Genomic DNA, 12,890 nt, shown 5'->3' with positions numbered 1-12,890 from the left:
ACACATCAACGGTATTTCCACTTCTAAATTTCTTTTGGAAGGCAATCGTAGATATTATTATTGTAAAAACAAGAAATAACAGTACAATTACGAAGCGCTCTTATTTCATTAAAATTAGATTTGTAATAATTTTTAATATACAACAATTAACTTGATACGTTCAAGTGTCATACTAAAATATTTCTTATATATATATATATATATATATATATATATAGTAAACTAAATCTATTTTCATTAATAAATATTCGCATTGTACTTTCTCAAAATGAACAGTACGTGGAAATCGAGTTTAAATAAACCGCCTGTAGATAAAACAAATCGGCCGCTAACTCACGTCGAACAGAAATATATATTATAGTTCATATAAATCATGACTGCAGGTGTATCCCAATAGTACTACAGATTGCATACACTCGAATCATCATCGTATACTATACCTTGACACGTTCTTGTTTCTCAAGATAATTTATTCACACGCTAATGTACTTATGCATATACGAATGAAGGACAAAAATTACACGTGTATGCATACATTATGCAAAATCAAATATACAATATATAATACAACTCGCAAATATAAATACTATCACATTCATACAAAGTATATATACTGAACTTTGTACGGTTTGCAACTAATACGTTACAATCGGTTAAACAATGCAAATTACTAAAGATAACATGCATGCATATTTGCCAGGTATTTATATTACACATTAGATTACGTGGCACTTTCGTAAGTTGATTCGAAGATTGTAATAAATAACTGTACACACTACATACATTATTTAACAAGCAACTAAATTACTCGACTATTTAATTGTCGTAGTTAACAAGTTAACGATTAAATGTTCAAGTTTAACCGATGAATAATCGAAATTAACCGAAGCAGTTGCAGCAATAGAATGTCCATTCAATTTCGATAAAAAGAAAGCAAAAGAAATTGTGACTTTTCTCGATCAATTCCTTTGGAAAATTTGACTGTAAGCGGAACACTAATTTAAAAAGTATATGCGAACTCTAAAAGCATGTCAAACTGAAAGAAACGAATGCATAAATTAAATTGTACAATCTAAAGTCCGACTAGCATGCGCGTTTCTCTACGCGCAGATCTGGTGTCTGGATAAACAATTATCGTCTGGCAATCGTGTTGTATAGTTCACTACCGGTCAACCACGGTCAACGCATCATTTCCAGCAGGTTACTCGATGATGGAAGTAAGGGCGGAATTAATTACGGAACTGAGTGAAAGGTTTTTTAAAAAATTGAAGGAACAGGGCCCGCCTGATCCCGGTACGTATACCAATTTCTATTATTTCGTTTTAATTGATCGATGAACGATTCGAACAAAAGAGCAAAATCCGATCCTTGGTGTCATAAGCCAAGGTCGATTGTTTTTCTCCTACCTTGTATTTCCGATAAAAAACACCAATGACAGTATTGTATTTAATTGTACATTTTTCTTATGTACTTTTTTAAAATTTTATTTTGAATATTACATTATGCAATATGTTAATGGAAACATTTAATTAAAGTCATCCGTTGATTAAATGGAATTTCAACAGCATTCCATCCTGCCGACATTGCCAGAGTAGAGAAGAAATCTTGGTTGAAAAGATTTCTGGAGCACAATGACTACAACGTGGACGAAGCGCTTAATATGTTATGGGAAACCTGCATTTGGAGAAAAAAGTTTGGTGCGAACGGTGAGTATTCTTTAACTTCGATATTGAAATTGTTGTTATATCAATGTTATCTAATCGCAGAGATTACGGAAGATGTGGTGAGAAAAGAGTATTTAGAGGATGGACTGTGTTTCATCCATGGCAAGGACAGAGATGACAAAACAATATTTGTTATTAAATGTAAATTGTACACTAAGAAAGGTAAAGATTACGAAGAGTTAAAGAAGGTTGTAGTATACTGGTTCGAGAGATTAGAAAGGTAACGTGGGATTAGTAAAATATTTGAAATCGTTTAAGAAACGTCGATGCCATTTTTGTCATCTTCATCGTTTCAGATTTACCAATGGTGATCAAATATCACTTTTCTTCGACATGGCAGACACTGGCATCTCGAATTTGGATATGAGCTTCATCGAATACTTGACTGGCCTTTGTAAAAACTATTATCCGAATTTTCTAAACTATATCATCATATTCGAAATGCCATGGATATTGGAGGCTGCTTTCAAAGTAATCAAATCGTGGCTGCCACCGAAAGCAATTCCGAAGATTAAGTTTGTTCAAAAGAGTAACATTCATGAGTATGTAAGCCAGAGTGACATACTTGTCCCTTGGGGTGGTACGAACGAGTATACCTTCAAATTTACACCGGAAGTACACAATAATATAGATACCACAATGAATGGTAAACTTGATAACAAAAAGGTATAGAAATAGGATTCTATCAAATATAAAATGTTGAGAGATTATTAAAAAATGTTTCAAACTTTAGGTACATTTTGCAGAAGGTTCTCCATTGGCAGAGCAATCGCCAAGTAATTTTGGCGAACAAGGGAATGAAGAAGAGAGTTAGTAACAAATTTTTGAAATCCCTATTTATTAGAGGTGTTATACTGATTCATGGTATTTTGCAGTGTTGTCCGTCGAGCCAAAAACAATCGCGTTCTATAAAACAGGAAATGAAACAGCTGGAACAATCACGCTCAGGAATGCAACATCGGACAAGCCTTTGTTTTACAAGGTATTAGAGATGATACTGCATTTCTTGCAGCGCCACTGGATGTACGCGAATAGTTTTGCATTATTAGTATTGTTTGTAGGTGAAAATCACATCCCCCGAAAAGTTCAGGGTTCGATCGAGTTCAGGAGTGATATTGCCTCTAACGAAGCGGGTTGTCTCCGTTGTATTGCAACCTGGATATAACTTACGTAGTCTTGTGCACAATGACAGATTCTTAGTCGTGTGCATTCCGTTGAAAGATGCGAACACATCTGCTCAAGAAATAGCTGCAATTTGGAAGGTAGTGATACGCATAATACGCGTTAGCGTAAGAGCATACGATTGTTAATTTATATTTTTGCAGAGTGAAATAAAGCCGGAGGAGCATAGATTAGGATGCTGCGATGGAGACGCTGATATTAACGATAAACAAAAACCCCATTCTATACTGTCGTCTGGAATGTCCGAAAACAGAACGATGGACACACTTTTTCATAATGTAAGTGGCAAATTGAATGTTTTTAAAATGAAGAAATAGTCCACTCAATGAATGCTCATAAGGGGGTGTAGAGGGAAATGGAAGGAACACAATTTTTTAACTTTGGGTCTTTGTTTGGACTAGTTAGGAGGTAAACATACTAAAAGTCCCTACTCCTAGGAGGTGAGCGGTGTGAAAAAGAAATTTTTGCCTCACGTTTTTTGCCTTATTTCACGAGCTAACTCTTCAGCACGATTAGTGAACTTTGAGCGCGGATATCTCGGAAACTATGCGAGATAGCGAAGAACTGAATGCAGTCAATCTTATGGCACATTTTGTCAGCTTTAATTTTGTATAGAATGATCTTATCGCTAGGACATATAGTTACCGAGATATAAACGGAAAACCAAAAAGGGGACCTTCGCTCACCTCCTAGGAGTGGGGATTTTTAGTATGTTTACCTCCTAACTAGTCCAAATAAAGACACAAAGTTAAAAATTGTGATGCTTCCATTTCCCTCTACAACTTTTCGTTAACTGGAATAAAATGAGAATTTCATCGATAATCAAATATTTACGAATTGCAGGTAGCGCAATTGAAAGAAAGTAACGCAAAACTTCGAAACGACGTCAGTTTCATGAAATACTCACTATTATTTTCTATAATAGTGACTATTGTAATGGCAATGGTGGTTGTTTACATTTTAAGAATTGACATTAAAAATGGAACTGTGGATGATGAAGACTGTATTCCCCATATTTAATTAGATACATTATTTGATTTCTCTATATACATGATAGAAATTTTTATTGTCGCGAATTTATTTACGATTCCATTTGAATTGATATTCACATTTTACCACGTTTTTATTAGCTCGCTTGTTTGTGTGTTCGGTGGCAAATTTTGAAATTGATTTCAAACTATTTATTCCTAGCTCGTGTGGTTCTTTTAGCTTTCGAATATTTTTATTGTAAAATGATGCAATTTATTTAATTCTATCCTTACTAGTTCGGGAGCAATGAGTTGCTGTTATTTAAGGAATCTTTATGTATAATATATTTATCAAGATGGAGGATGTATTATTATTGCTATAAAAATATATAACTAAATAGAATTATTTTTATAACGTTTTACACATGTTTCAATATACTACTCATGTTTAGGAGAGATTGTCTCATACTTTGTATGATTTCGTCGCAACGATTCCGAAATTTGATTTGTTCATCGATTATTTGCGTTATAGATGCCAATTATTCTCTCCCTCTCTCTCTTTATTGTTAAAAAAGATATTCTGTAATACATGATATTGTTTGTACGATTTTTATAACTAGAAATATATTTTTCTGTTATACATCTATACATGATAATAAACATTAATGTGAGTCATACAAAAATTGTATTAAAACAAAAACTGAGACTTTATATGTTTATACTTTCTTAGTAATGGCTTTATAAATTGTGTCGCTATAATAAAATCTATATTTACTATTTGTCAATCATTTCTGATATACATATATATATCTTCTACTTTAGACCAACAACATTATCAGGAAATTATGCAATCGTTCAAAGAGAAAGTATAAATATTATCCTGAACCTTTCAGTAATGTAATAATTGTTCCGTAATTATTTCAGAAACAGAGAAAATCCGTTTCATAACAATCTTACATAAACTTGCGTATATTTGATTGAAATTGGAATCATTACATAAACAGAAATATTAATAAATCATGAATAAAAATCATCAATTAAAAAAATAATAACCTTGATTGATGATCGCATATTACATATTATCGATCTTCGGATAGACCGAGTTATCTTTGCGAACCGACACCGATTCCAATAATACTTTCATCGCAAGTATATACATATACATATATATACGTATATATATGTATACATATACTTATTTGCAATCTTTCGGTAACGTAAACGTAAATGGGCAGTGGTCCCCCCACCAAAATCCCTCATTTCTTCCCCTTCACTGATATGCAGGAACTTTCCCGCTCTTTTCGGAAGTCTGGAAAAAGGTTCGCAATATTTTACGGTACATCTTCAATATTTTCAATATGTTCCCAAAATCCAAGTAAAACACCGAAAAAGACATTATCACCTTGTAGTTTATTGCATATTCTTCTAAAAGCTCTTTGTTAACTTTGTTATTTGGAAGAATATTTAGAATAATGTAATTTTAAAAGTGATCGTACGCATGGAAATATGATAAAGCAACATGTTACGTGAAATATTAATTTTGAAAAATGTCATTTTACAAATGATCCTACGCATGGAACAAATAAAATAAAATGTAATTTAAATATTTCAGAGACGCCCAGGCTCGATTGTCCGGCCAGGTAAGGTCACGGAACATTCAACGGCCGGAAGTACCTAAAACGACGGTCGTCCGGTGTAAACACGGACGGGCGACGCTGTGTTACGGCGCAGCTGCCAACGCGCAGCATTTGAACGTTCGCAGTTCGATCGGCCATATTGCCCTCCGGGTCTTACACAACGCCCTCACACGAACGATCGTGAGTTTACTAAGGAAGGCGAATATTTGGAGGTTTTCGTAGTGGTGCGCGAGCCTGGCGCAACGTGGAAATACGTTTCCCTGTGAGGAAAGACGAGTTTCGTTAACGAACGAGGTTACCCGGGGTCACTGGTCACGACAGGGACGCGGAACATCGGTGAGTTAACCGAAGCACGTAGCAGAACGGACGGTATTCTGTTCTGTCGCGTCCTCCATATTGATGACAGCGCCGACGGTGATAATTTTCTGAAATTTTTGTCGTTAATGCCCCCTGTGTCCTGAAATCGAAAGCACCCGCGTTGTCTTAAAAGCTTTCCGACAGAATGCGCGGCTTCGGGGAACCCGGTGTCCGACGAGGGACTTGTTAGCGGCTTCGAGGAGCTAGCCCGGAACCGCTGCGTATTTCCACGCGCTCGCGCTCGTCCATTTCGCATTTCGCCCATGGCGTCATCCTCGTTCGCATTGCCCGCTTCGCGTGTTACATGGCGTTCCATGACGGCAGCGTGTGTCGCTCCTGTCAATCCCATCACGTTCCCGGAACGATAAAACACCGTCTACGACGCCTATGCTGGGGATCTTCGCTGATAGATCCGTCCAGGCCCATCCCCTCTTGTTAGTCAACCACCACCGTAAACTATTTTCCCGCTCAGTCTTCCATGAATGCGCCCGTCCCGTTCCCGTTCTATCGTGCCTTCTATTTCTTCGGACAGATATTGATTTTCATCTGTATTTTCCACACAGGCAACGCGCGCGATATGCCCCCCGTGCATTGCCGCCTTTATTCCACTGGTAATCCAGTGGGGGCTCGCTCGTGCTCACTCTCTACACACGCACGTGCCTCGTATGTTCCTCGACTTGCAAGTTTCACTCTCCGATATCACACTTGCGCATTCTCTCCGTACAACACACGTTTCTCTCTCGTTTTCTTATGATTTCGCCGAGTACGCGAACCCGCTACGCTCGATCATGTTCATTCATGGATCAGCTCGTCTGTAATGAGCGATCCTCTTCCTCGTTGCCTTCAAGTTTAAACTGTTCTTTATCCGGTTACCATTGTTTTTCTGCTTGTTGGATGTCTGGTATTCTTCATGAAAGTTTTTATACACTGGTGTTGATTGAAGATACTTGATTTTATTTCCTTGATCGATACTGTTGTATAAAAGATCTCCTGAAGTTATATGTATCCAATAGGAAAGACTAGCGGTAGGGAAGAATTGTGTAAACTTTGAGGTAATACGGAGAAACTAGGAATCCTACCTTCCATATTATGCAATCTAATAGTACTGACCACTCTCGAGTGTTCTATCTGTACCCGTAGCTGTATGCCATGCTTGGAGCTTACGTTCTGTTTTTCTTAAGTTGTATGTAGTTCAGAATTTAATTTCTTTTAAATGAAATGTAGGTTTTGCTGTAATTTAATCTCATTGTACAAGGTGTCTCGCCTGATATTACTGTTGCAATAACAAATAAAAGCCAATGGCATAAATTTAACTTGTTACATCAAGCGAAACACACTGTATATTACTATTTGATAGACTGAATCACTTTGAAACAATATTTTACACAACTCACATCCTGACTGATTATACTGTAAACTGATAGATTTATAACTGATATTGTTTCAGACTAACGAGAGATAGTCTAATTGCATGATTTAATGATTCTACCATGACGAGTAACGTAGCAACGATTAAGTTAGAAGAGGGGCAAGAATCTGTGACAGAGATACAAACATACTTGGAGACATTTAATAAAGAAATAGAAGGAGGTCAAGGGGAGCAATTGCAGCATGTACAATGTTAGTATTTCATATTCGATTCATGATCATCCTTGTACACCTATATCAGAACACAATCGCTATTAACATATTGTATTGTAGTGCAACAAGTGGAGGGGCTGTCGGGTGGAGAGGAAGGCGGGACATATTTCGTTGACCAAACCGGTCAATATTACTATCAGGCGAACAGTGACGAGACACCTGTGATGACGCAAGTGCAGATTCAAGAGGTAGAGGAAGCTGACGTACAAACCGAAGGAGATGGTTCTCAGGAAGAACAGTATCAGGAAATCGAGGAACTTGAGAATGTCGACGGAGACGAAGATGTAAGTAAAAATGATCTGCCTTGTTGTTACTTCAATAATACGATGTGTTAACAATTTAATTAAATCAACAGGGACAGGTGGCTACCAATGGAAATAATCAAGTTGTCATCAACTCCGGAGACGCGTACCAAACGGTTACAATTGTTCCGTCGGACACCAATCCTGGGGAAGTCAGTTACGTGCTGATAGTCCAACAACCAGACTCCGAAGATAAAGAAAGTCGACCAGTGGAAAGAGAGGGGACAGAAGGGGAAGAAGCAGAGGGTGAACAAGATCTTACTGTCTACGATTTCGAAGACAATGAGGACAATGAAGCTCCTGTTGAGTCAGAGGCAGAGGATGATAAAACCAAAATTATCAAGTTCCTACCCAAGAAGTCCCAGACAGTTACTCAAGCACACATGTGTAATTACTGTAATTACACAAGTCCGAAACGGTGTGCACAAGTCTTTCTCGGAGGTGCGCGAGAACTCGGATGCTTCTCAACTAGTGCTGTTGCTTTTCCAAAGCTTCGACTCTTTGAGGATTCGAAGGAATGAAGGAAACTTAAGTATTGAAGCTTCGAAGCCTTCGAATCGTATGAAGCTTTCTGCACTCACTGTGATCGTATCAAATATAACTTAGCAGCGAAATTTCAAAGTTCAAAGCTTCAAAACAACGTTTCTCTTAACCTACTAGTTATTTACTACGGTTCGAAATTCGAAGCTTCAAAACATTTTCAGGTTCTCGCACACCTCTACGTTTTTACACTTTCTTCAGTAAGAGAATAATTTGATTTGTCCCACAGGTATCTATTATCAAGACACATGAAATCGCACTCGGAAGAGAGACCACACAAATGTAGTGTTTGCGAGAGAGGATTTAAGACATTAGCTTCACTTCAGAACCATGTGAATACACACACTGGGACCAAACCACATCATTGTAAATTTTGCGACAGTGCGTTCACGACTTCCGGTGAGTAGTCCTCCGTGTCGCTGTAGAACTTGACATAACGATTATTTTCTTTTCTATGAACAAGAGGATTATAATTTGTTACAACGAAATGCCGGAACATAAAAGCATGGTGATCATTGTTAGTTTTTATTTATAGGTGAACTTGTTAGACATGTTCGATATAGGCACACGCATGAAAAACCACATAAATGCCACGAATGCGATTACGCGTCCGTTGAACTATCGAAATTGAAACGTCACATTAGATGTCACACAGGGGAGCGACCATATCAGGTACATTGTCATGTTATTTCATCGAATTCTTTATCCTATTTAGATGCATCATGACGCATAGCCACCATTGTCATCCGTTCTGTACTTTTAGTGTCCGCATTGTACATACGCTAGCCCTGATACATTTAAGCTCAAACGACACTTACGAATACACACTGGAGAAAAGCCATACGAGTGTGACTTTTGTCAGGCAAGGTTTACTCAGTCTAACAGTTTGAAAGCTCATAAACTTATACACAACGGTACGTTGAAATTTTAAAATATATACACCGATATACTTGTTGCTGTTTGCAATAACATTGTCTAATTTTAGTCGGCGACAAACCAGTATTTCAATGCGAACTGTGTCCGACAACGTGCGGCCGCAAAACAGATCTCAGGATTCATGTACAAAAATTGCATACTTCAGACAAACCTTTGAAATGTAAGCGCTGCGGAAAAACATTCCCAGACAGGTACGCGTGCAAGACGTGCTCTACGCAAATACGAAACGACATCATATTATTTTGCCTAGTAAATATGAGGCACTTCATATTTTTTGGTTTTGTAGATATAGCTATAAACTGCACAGTAAAACTCATGAAGGAGAAAAATGCTACAAATGTGATTTGTGCCCATATGCATCAATATCTGCGCGACATCTTGAAAGTCACATGTTGATACATACGGATCAGAAACCTTATCAGTGTGATCATTGTTTTCAATCATTTAGACAAAAGCAACTACTCAAGCGGCATTGCAACCTTTACCATAATCCTACTTACGTTCCTCCGCCACCGCAAGAGAAAACTCACCAATGCCCTGAGTGTGAACGGCCGTTCAGGTATGTCCGCTCGCTATTTCAACAATTATGTTACACCGCAGTGTCTTTTTCCTTTAACGCTAGGTTTACCGAGCACTAAAACATTACTGTATAAAAATAACGGGAAGGCTCTCTCATTTGAATTTCCGTACGCAATCGTTTATCGATTTAGTCCGGTAAACCTAGTAATAAGCGGCAGAAATGAAAAGAAATACGATCTACATAATGTGCGTTTCTACTTTAGGCACAAAGGAAATCTAATTCGCCACATGGCTGTTCACGACCCTGAATCGTCTCTACAAGAGAAGCAACAGGCGTTGAAGATGGGCAGACAGAAAAAGATTCAGATCATAGACGGGCAAAGGGTCGAGGTGATGACAGGTCAGAATCAAGATTGGACTGATCTAGCTTTGATTCATTTATATGTGTACGATTGGTAAACTCGGTAACGCGTTCGTTTAAATTGTATTTCCAACAGAGTAAAATTCTTGACACACATATATGATGAACAAATCATAGGAAACATTGCGATCACAGGGACACTTACGATATGATCTGGTTGCGCTCAGGTCATTGACTAATATCCATGTGTCGTGTTATGGTAACAGGTGAATTAGCTTCTAAACTTAAAGGTTACGAGGAGGAAGAGGAGGACGAGGAAGATATGATGGCGGTCGAGGGAAGCGATGGTCAGCAGTACGTTGTGTTGGAAGTGATTCAACTGGCGGACAATCAGGGAACCGACCAGGTGAATATTTTGAGGATCGCCTATTTATTTCGTCGAGCTGATTTTATTTTAACCGAGCACGACTGTGTATTTCGAGTAACAAGAGAATTACCTTGTAATTGTCGCAAACAATTTCTAATAATTTACATTGTTTGCAGATGGCTGTCGTGGCAAGCGAAGACGGGGACCTTGTAATGCAAGATCCTCTAAGTCAAGAAAGCGGCATCGTGACCGGCACAGGGGAAGAAGGAGACGAAGTGGAAGACGAAGATACCGAAATGGAAGAATTGAAGCTGGAGACGGGACCGTCCTCGAAAGGTTCGTCTCAAAACGCGCAGAGTGATCCAAAGTTGCAGAAAGAGATGGAAACCTGTTTCGGATTTGACGAGGTATGTGATTGTAAAGTTTTTTCTTTTTTTTTTTTTGAGAAATGAAATCCACTAAAAATTTGTACAAATTAAATCTTGATGTCACAGGAGGAAGAAGACGACGAAGACGAAGGAAATAGCAATATCAATATATTGCAAACGATTTCGTAATGAGAAGAACACAGGCGAGAGGACCTATCTACAGAATAGTCAAATGTTTTTTCGTCTCTCTCTCTCTCTCTATCTCTCTCTCTCTTCCTCCCCCCTCTCTCTCTCTCTCTCTCACAGTGTCAGTGCACAAACTGCGAGTGCAGTGTACTATTAATTTTCGAAGACTCTGTGCATAGCTCCAATGAAGCTACTTTCAGGGCTAGAGTGGTCCACATACATGGTACAAGAACTCTTTTTTTGCCACTAGTGCATTAGGTGTATCTAATAATTTATGAAGGAACAGTAGTCTTGTGGTTTAGTGAAAATATCAATCGAGTGTACAATTATAATAATGTAAAACATTATTTTACTTTATTATCGGTGAAAAAAATTAACTATCTCTTTTTTTCGGGAAAGATCGACTTAAAACCGGCTAAACACGTTACTATTCATAAAAAGAAAAAATAAAACAAAACAGATTATATTAAGAGGATAGGTTGACATAATATTTTTAAATCGAGTTATTTAAAAACTTTAATATAAAAAAAGCATGATGCATAGTAAAATGTTTTGAAATCGGCTGGATCACCAGTCGTGATTGTTGGGTCGTGGTTTAACGAGGCCGAAGTTATATGATAAAGTGAGGCTGCAGTGTAAATAAATGCTTTCCATTACACACCTCATTTTATAGAGACAAATACAGTGTTCTGTGAATGACTAGAATAATTAAGGCGCTGAATATTACGTTTTACAACGTGAAAACAAGATTTTCATATACATAGCCATGTATATAAGAATTGGTAATGACGAAAATGAACGATTAGGAGATTTTTCCGTTTACCTGAAAGATGTTACATTCGTCACTGTATATAGGTATTTCGTAATAATAATAAACTGTCATTTTGCAAGTAAGTACCTACAAACCGCTATTAATGATTCTAGTTACACGAAGCCGAACATTTTCGTTGACTAAAAGTAAGATTTACGAACTCCCGAGAATAACCCAATGTTGAGTGTAACGTTACGATTACCAGTGTGTTTGTCATTTTATCTGTCCCTTCTTTTTAAACATTTTCTTTGTTGTCTTGATCGCGAAACGAGCCAATTGAAAATATTGTCTTTTCACCCGGGTTTAATACGTGGATATTAAGAGAAAGAAAAAATAAATGCAAAAACGAACGTTTATTAAAACTATAAAGTCACATTTGGTGCAGAGGAAAAGATGTGCAAAAAGAATTTGCGTTACTGTTACGATTGTAGTATAATGCGATTGTGTGATATGCGGACACGACAGTTTTCGCATCGGTACGAATTGATCTATATAGGTTTCAATTGTAATCAATTTATTATTGTAAATGTAATTTAACACGCAGATTTTTCGTACACTATTGCACGTAAGTTTATGCTATGTACCTCGACAGAAAACTAATTACTGTAAGAACAACAACAAAAACAAAAAAAAAAGAAAAAATGGAAAACAAAGAACATGTAAAATTTTTTTACACTCGTGCTGTAAAGTTGTAATTGAGTGACTGATAATCATTAAGTGCTCTACGAAACGAAGCACTTTCATACATTATCCCAAAGAAAAACGGTGTAGCATTTTCTCTATAATAAACGTTATGTCATCGACAATGTCTTGTGACAATCCTTCAGTAGTTTAATCTTCGGCTTCTAATCTCGTTCATGTAAATTATTTACTATGTGTTTTACAGTGCTGTTTCTGTGAGTAGTATTTTTAATCAGTTTTGTATCAATCCGAATTCACCGATTTTCGAAAGTTTACTTGATAGTTGATCTATCTTATCGCCGTAGATAAA

The 12,890-nt window shown here is 37.3% G+C and overlaps 2 protein-coding genes across 8 annotated transcripts; both read left to right on the top strand.

The window, feature by feature from the left end:
• The first annotated feature begins 1,042 nt into the window (after positions 1 to 1,042).
• LOC143212048 (motile sperm domain-containing protein 2) lies at positions 1,043 to 4,614 on the top strand. Its single transcript, XM_076430340.1, has 9 exons — positions 1,043 to 1,293; positions 1,566 to 1,706; positions 1,767 to 1,944; positions 2,021 to 2,390; positions 2,458 to 2,533; positions 2,600 to 2,706; positions 2,786 to 2,986; positions 3,050 to 3,184; positions 3,750 to 4,614. Exons 1-9 carry the CDS (start codon positions 1,209 to 1,211, stop codon positions 3,924 to 3,926), a joined length of 1,470 nt encoding a protein of 489 aa, XP_076286455.1. The 5' UTR covers positions 1,043 to 1,208; the 3' UTR covers positions 3,927 to 4,614.
• Positions 4,615 to 5,620: 1,006 nt separating this feature from the next.
• On the top strand, positions 5,621 to 12,705 carry LOC143212040 (uncharacterized). 7 transcript variants are annotated; one of them, XM_076430323.1, is made up of 13 exons: positions 5,621 to 5,847; positions 7,316 to 7,488; positions 7,570 to 7,793; positions 7,865 to 8,229; positions 8,581 to 8,750; positions 8,887 to 9,023; positions 9,115 to 9,265; positions 9,337 to 9,478; positions 9,736 to 9,846; positions 10,070 to 10,206; positions 10,458 to 10,573; positions 10,711 to 10,941; positions 11,029 to 12,705. In XM_076430323.1, exons 2-13 carry the CDS (start codon positions 7,359 to 7,361, stop codon positions 11,089 to 11,091), a joined length of 1,977 nt encoding a protein of 658 aa, XP_076286438.1. In that variant the 5' UTR covers positions 5,621 to 5,847; positions 7,316 to 7,358; the 3' UTR covers positions 11,092 to 12,705. The 7 variants fall into 7 exon arrangements, with proteins under 7 accessions (XP_076286438.1, XP_076286432.1, XP_076286433.1 ...); XM_076430317.1 differs by having other exon boundaries at positions 9,574 to 9,846; XM_076430318.1 differs by lacking the exon at positions 5,621 to 5,847 and adding an exon at positions 5,897 to 6,302 and having other exon boundaries at positions 9,574 to 9,846.
• The last annotated feature ends 185 nt before the right edge of the window (positions 12,706 to 12,890 follow it).

Source organism: Lasioglossum baleicum, chromosome 9 (assembly GCF_051020765.1).
Source record: "Lasioglossum baleicum chromosome 9, iyLasBale1, whole genome shotgun sequence".
Classification (NCBI taxonomy): Eukaryota; Metazoa; Arthropoda; class Insecta; order Hymenoptera; family Halictidae; genus Lasioglossum; species Lasioglossum baleicum.
This window is presented reverse-complemented; position numbering and strand designations above follow the sequence as displayed.